The sequence below is a fragment of the Bison bison genome, unplaced genomic scaffold, assembly GCF_000754665.1.
Source record: "Bison bison bison isolate TAMUID 2011002044 unplaced genomic scaffold, Bison_UMD1.0 scf7180017864282, whole genome shotgun sequence".
Lineage (NCBI taxonomy): Eukaryota > Metazoa > Chordata > Mammalia > Artiodactyla > Bovidae > Bison > Bison bison.
In genome coordinates, this window is record NW_011494854.1 from 749,333 (window position 1) to 756,470 (window position 7,138).

General features: G+C 38.5%; 1 protein-coding gene across 3 annotated transcripts in view; it reads right to left on the bottom strand.

The window, feature by feature from the left end:
- FASTKD1 (FAST kinase domains 1) overlaps positions 1–6,520 on the bottom strand; it is a 35,651-nt gene extending 29,131 nt beyond the window's left edge. Inside the window, exons 1-3 of one of the 3 annotated variants that reach the window (XM_010849392.1) lie at positions 6,215–6,520; positions 4,142–4,661; positions 2,521–2,589 (exon numbers count right to left, since the gene is read on the bottom strand). In XM_010849392.1, coding sequence (XP_010847694.1) covers positions 2,521–2,589; positions 4,142–4,476 — 404 coding nt within the window. In that variant the 5' untranslated portion in view covers positions 4,477–4,661; positions 6,215–6,520. The other 2 variants (XM_010849393.1, XM_010849394.1) reach the window with 2 other exon arrangements.
- Positions 6,521–7,138: the final 618 nt, after the last annotated feature.

The following is a 7,138-nucleotide window of genomic DNA, read 5'->3' on the forward strand; positions in this document are numbered from 1 at the left end:
GACTTCACATTCCAAGATGTCTGGCTCTAGGTGAGTGACTATACCATCATGATTATCTGGGTCATGAAGATCTTTTTTGTACAGTTCTTCTGTGTATTCTTGCCACCTCTTCTTAATATCTTCTGCTTCTGTTAGTTCCATTCCATTTCTGTCTTTTCTTGTGTCCACCTTGGCATGAAATGTTCCCTTGGTATCTCTAATTTTCTTGAAGAGATCTCTAATCTTTCCCATTCTATTCCTTTCCTCTATTTCTTGCACCGATCACTGAGGAAGGCTTTCTTATCTCTCCTTGCTATTCTTTGGAACTCTGCATTCAAATGGGTATATCTTTCCTTTTCTCCTTTGCTTTTCGCTTCTCTTCTTTTCACAGCTATTTGTAAGGCCTCCTCAGACAGCCATTTTGCTTTGGGTACCTTGCAATCTGTTGGGTACCTTGTTTAATTTAACTCAGCTTACACAACAAAAGCCTACAAAGCTCACCCTGCAGTCATGCACGACTACAATTGTAAGAATTTATCATTATAGAAAAAAAAAAAAAAGAATTTATCATTGTTTGTGCTTCAAAAAGCAATATGCTAAAAAAGAATAATGAGGGTGACTGGTCCTCTCATCTACAAATAGTTACTGTTTCTTATCTTAGGCACTCCTTTCTCTTCTGCCCTAGGTTACTATTTGGTTCAGAGGGAGTGTTGTTCTGTGGTTTCCAAAAGCTCCTATCTCTTTCCCACCTTGATTTTTCTTTCACTCACTAATACTTGTTTTATTCCACTAATAATGGACCATGGCTACCCAGAACCCTTAAGTTTAAAAATTCTAAGTTTTCAGAAATCATCAAAATGGCCCTCTGGTACAGCTAACAGCCCTCAGCTGTTTTATAAATGGAGAGCTTTTCATGTATTCTTTTATTATTTTTTACATATTCTTATTAAATATAAATAGTATAGTACAGAATACAATAGGCTTCTCTGTACTCCAAATTTTCTAAATTTTCTGGCAAATTAAAAAGCAGAGACATTACTTTGCCAACTAAGATCCATCTAGTCAAAGCTATGGTTTTTCCAGTAATCACGTATGGATGTGAGAACTGGACTATAAAGAAAGCTGAGCACCAAAGAATTGATGCTTTTGAACTGTGGTGTTGGAGAAGACTCTTGAGAGGCCCTTGGGCTGCAAGGAGATCCAACCAGTCCATCCTAAGGAAGTCAGTCCTGAATATTCATTGGAAGGACTGATGCTGAAACTGAAACTCCAGTACTCTGGCCACCTGATGCAAAGAACTGACTCACTGCAAAAGACCCTGATGCTGGGAAAGATTGAAGGCGGGAGGAGAAGGGGATGAGAGAGGATGAGATGGTTGGATGGTATCACCAACTTGATGGGCAAGAGTTGAGCAAACTTCGGGAGTTGGTGATGGACAGGGAAGCCTGCCGTGCTGCAATCCATGGGGTCGTAAAGAGTCAGACAGGACTCAGCAACTGAACTGAACTGAACTCATAATACTCTGAATAAATTTCATATTTTTCTAGATATTTTTTAATTTATTTTTTTTCTCTCTTTTTTTTCTATTTTAATTTTTTTACAAACCCTGTGTCGAGGGCAGACTCGCAGCAGGGAGCTGCTCTGCTATGTAGGAAACCCCGACCCAGAAGCAAATTGTCTATGAATGCTTTAGCACCAGGTTCCCCACAAAGGGGCGAGGAGGCAGCCACCTTTCTGGCCGTTCCGTTTTAGATGATCATTGATTATGGAAGTATGCTAAAGATATAGCTATGTGTAGAGTAGGAAAGATATCTAAATTGATACTATTCATAGTGGACCTGAAATATTCTAAGGTACCTATGAGCTCTGTTCATTGCATCTTCATAAAAATGAAGTGATAGGCAAGTACCTATAGACGTTGTTAAACAGTAAAGTCTTTCCTTTGTCATAAACTCCTTCTTCTTTCTCTTTTTATGAACATCTAGGGATTTTACTGAGAGCCTATCACTAAGAATTTTTTCCTTCTGAAGCAAAATTCTTTCAGAAAAGCAAGTTTAAAAAGCACAGTCCAAGAATAGCAGTGACTTTAGCTTAATTATATTTTGATTAATTATATATGTTTAAAAGCACCTACATTCCGCAGCCTTAAGGAATATTTGAAATACTTTTCTTTCTCTTAAGGAAAAAAACACATTCCCCATTCTTTTCCTACAAGATTTCACTGTGCTAGAAAAACACACCTTAACACAATCAAAAAACCCTAAAACCTAACTGAACTTAAATATATTTTTTTATTTAAAAAAATTTTTTGGCCACATCACGCATCATGCAGGATCTTAGTTCCCCGAAAAGGGATCAAATCCGTGCTCCCTGCAGTGGAAGCACAGTCTTAACCACGGGACCACAGGAGAAATTCCTAAATACATTTCAATAAAGCTTGATAGTTAGGCAGCAGCTCCCTATTCCTCCCCTACAAGATTTCACTGTACTAATCCTGAACAGAATAACCCTGATCTTAGCTGAAGAACCCAGAGTACTTGCCTTTCCAGTCTTCTCCATGCTTCTGTAACGAGTGCTTCAACTAGTGAGTCATGGGCCTCAATACCAAACCTCAAGAAAATCAAGAGAAAATAATTTTCCACATAGAAACATTTTAAAATTATTAAAAGCACATATGCAGTAAGAATTATAATGCAAAAGTGAACCTCAAGTTACTATATTCTTACACAGTCAGCCCTTATTTCTGGTCTGGTCCCATTTCAGTATTCTGATTTCTCAGTACTACCTAATAAACACCTATACTTTATCCCATGCCCTCATCCTTTTATCTGTAACATTTCAATGCCATCCACTGAACAATGAAAATGTTCAATGATATATTTTATCTTTTTTTTTTTTAATCTTAAAAGTACATCTAACATGTACTACTTTGCTCTGATTACAAAAATATTTTTAAAAGACAAAGTTTGTAAAATAAAGAAAAACTTCAATTGGGTAATAAAAAGAATTTATAACTCTGCTACTCATAAATACTCACCATCATTAATTTGGAGCATTTCTTTTCAGTTCTTTTTCTACACACTTAATGAAATATCTGTATTTCTTTCACATGTTTGTATCTTGCCTCTTTTAGTAAGTTAACACTATATTGTGGACATTTGCCCATTATCTTTACATATACTTCAAAACATAATTTTTAATGGTGGTATACTATTAATTATGTGAATAAAATATCATTTAAACATTTACCTACTTACTAGGATCTTAGTTTTTCAATATTATAAACAATGCTGGAATGAATAACCATGTACAGGAATCTTAACATGTATCTTAGATTATGTTCTTAGGATAAATCTTAGAAACAAAATTATTTTGTTTATAGGTATATCACTATAAACAGTATTATCACTGATATAAAAGGTTTATCATTCTTTTTTAGTCTAACCCTACCCCCCAAAATAAGAAAAGCCTTAATTAAGCCCATTTCTGTATACACTGATCCCTAATAAAAACAACTATATCTCTGCTCTGTGCAGTGCTGACATCTATAGCTATTTAGACAACTATTTAACCTCAATAATTTCCACCAATGAGACTAATAAACAGATTAATTTGAACTTTTTTGCTCTTTTTTCCTTTGTACAGCTGCTGAATTCCTCTCCAAATAATGTAAAATTTATTTTCGTTTTAAATTTTTTCCCAGCTTTATTGATGTATGATTAACAAATATTGTATATATTTAGGTTGTACAGCATAATATTTTGTTGTTTTTTTTTTAAAGAAAACATGATTTTAAACATTCATATCTTATTCATTTCGAAATGTCAGAGTTCTCGGTCAGACTTGAAAACACTTCAAAAACAAGTCTTTGGCAACCTCCAAATTATTCTTGGTGACCTTAATATCCCTCTGGCCATAGTCTCGGGATAGAGGGCATATAAAAAGTCACCTTCAGTATTACGTTTTGATATACATATACACAGTGGAATGATTACTGTAATCAAAGAATATCCACCAAGTATCTTTAAAATATTAGATGATCAGGAAAAGTATTTTAAGGAAAAAAAAACACATTGCTTTTCATTTCAAAGAGATTTTTATAAAGTTAAAATATAAAAATAAACTATAATCATTCTATAAAACCTAAAAGCACATTACTTACTGTTGTATGATGTATAACACATTCACCAAGGTACTGTCGCTCATGAATCCCATTTTAGTTGTGGCTAAATTACAGAGAGTAAGAAACTGGGGATGGTTTCTGATACAGTCCACATTTTTTACTGAGCTGGTCTTCTGCTTTTGAAACTGCCAAAGCATACTAAGTGCACATCCCACTTGCTTTTCTGAGAGTAGGGATTTGTTTTTTTCAATAAGACCGAATATTTGCTCTTCATCTGTACAATTATTCATCTGACTAATTAATGGTTCAAAACTAAAGGGTCGAAAGTGAAACACTCTCCAGGACAATGGACGAATAGCCCTTAGGCAAAGCATATTGTAAATAATGAATCTAGGGGACAAAAACTATCTTTTCATTTACATCACAAATTTTCTTAGGTAAAGAAAACCATTTGCAACTAGTAGTCAGGTGCAATATGCTGGTATAAAAATAACTGGTTTTCCTTCATGTATTTTGCTTCCATTATGATGACTCCAAATCCCATTTCAATATGCAGCTTCTGTAAAGAAATTGATTTAACATGGTCATACTTATGCTATTAATACCAAATTAATTCCAAAATTCTCATTACAGGAACAACTTTTTTCCTGAAATAACTATAGACTTTGTTCTTAGCCTGAACCAGAGAGCAGGATTTGATCCAAAGCGAAATGTCCAGGAAAAGGGGTTTCTTTCTGCATTTCATCTAAAAAAATGTTAGGTGTGGACTTCCCTGGTGGTGCAGTGCTTAAGAGTCTGCCTGCCAATACAGGGGACACAGGTTTGATCCCTGGTCAGGTACGATTCTATATGCTGCGGAGCAACTAAGCCCTTGCACCACAGCTACTAAAACCTAGAGCCTGTGCTCCTCAGCAAGAGAAGCCCCTGCTTGCTGCAACTAGAGAAAGCCCATGCACAGCAAGAAAGGCCCAACACAGCCAAAAATAAATAAATAATGTTAAATCTGACACACAAAGTTTTCAAATTTGACTATAAAACCAGATGGGGTTGGGGGACCCAAACCAAACTCTTTGCAATAAACAAATACACTGCCTTTATAGTTTTTACAAAGAGTAGCCATTAATTCATAGCCACAATTTTTCAAATGTTTTTTTCAGAAGGATAGTCTCTGGTATATTTAATTCCAAGATAATTTCTTGCTCCTTTCTCCTTGTATTCTAAAAGCACCCAAACAATTTAATCACTATATTGGCCTTAAGTAGGTTTTAAGCAATAAACGAGATGATTCGAGCCCAATCAGGAAATATTAAGAAATCAAGTAATGTATCAGGGTGTGGTGAAGCAACATGGAAACCAAAGATTATTATGAAAAAGAATAATTTGTTTTTAAAGTATGTCTAAATTTCTAGTTGAGAAACAATGGTTAGAAAAGCTGGGACTAAAACCATATTATCTAACACGTCCACAACAGTTTACAACGGACTTTTAAAGTATTATCCCAATAAATTCTCTCAACCTGCCAGAGAGATACTATCATTTGAATTTTACAGATAAAAGCTACTCTCATAAAGATTAAAAATCTACTCTAGTACTAATGAAGCTGGGACAACCACATAGTTCTTTCACTCTTTCAACCTGAACATCCTCATTACATGAACAAACCAATGTTAAAAGTATGCCTCAAAATCCTCTCTATCGCTATGCCAAGCTGTCTGCACGCTACTCTGTGGCAATCTGCACTGAATCCTGACCCAGACTGACTTGCGACACACACATACACAAAAATCCCCGCACAAAGAAAAGATATCTTCAAGAATCTCCTGCCTGTCTACAGCTGATAGAGGAAAGCAGCTCACGGCTCAGAATACCAGTGTCAAGTCTAACCGACCTTGGGAAACTGACTCTACCAAAGGAGGGATCTCGGGACTATAGAGATAGGTACCCGCCGGGAACAGGTATGGTGCAGGGTATATACTGCAGCAGCACCCTTTGAAAATGGCAGGCATCCTCGGCTCTTGGCACACAGTGGCGCTGAACGAATGTGGTCTCCCGGTCCCGCTGGGAGAGAGCTCAGCCCTGCCCTAGTCCTCCGCGCTCCGGGAAATACAATACCTGGAAAGAAGCCTCCGAACTCTGTACCCCGGAACCGAAACGTGCTGGGTACAAAAAGAAAACCTATCGCCGTCACCGATCCTGATTCGCGGACAAATTCCTCAACGCCAGGGAACTTTTCTGGAGAATCGCGGGGAATGCTGGTTAGGAGGGCTCAGAACTCATGGCTATTCCTGGTCCCCTAGTATGGGACGCAACAGGCTTGGTTATGTCACTCAAACCTCCCTTCTATCCCAGACCTTTCTTCTGGTGGTGTCCTTTCCAAAACCCGGAAAAAAGGCCGAGGGAGCCCAGCGTGCACGGCCAAAAGCAAGCACTACATGCCCCAGGGGACCTCGCGGCGAGGGTCGTGGAATAGACGTGGCATACGCATTTTGGGGGAATTCTGGGTATTGTAGTTCCTCATTGAGAGAGACTTGGGTAGCACGTCCTCAGTTTAGTTCAGTTCAGTTCAGTCGCTCAGTCGTGTCTGACGCTTTGCGACTCCATGAATCGCAGCACGCCAGGCCTCCCTGTCCATCACCAACTCCCGGAGTTCACCCAAATTCATTTGCATCGAGTCGGTGATGCCATCCAGCCATCTCATCCTCTGTCGTCCCCTTTTCCTCCGGCCCCCAATCCCTCCCAGCATCAGGGTCTTTTCCAATGAGTCAACTCTTCGCATTAAGTGGCCAAAATATTGGCGTTTCAGCCTCAGCATCAGTCCTTCCAATGAACACCCAGGACTGGTCTCCTTTAGGATGGACTCGTTGGATCTTCTTGCAGTCCAAGGGACTCGCAAGAGTCTTCTCCAGCACCACAGTTCAAAAAGCATGTCTTGCTGCTGCTGCTACTGCTGCTGCTGCTACTGCTGCTGCTAAGTCGCTTCAGTCGTGTCCGACTCTGTGCGACCCCATAGACGGCAGCCCACCAGGCTCCCCCGTC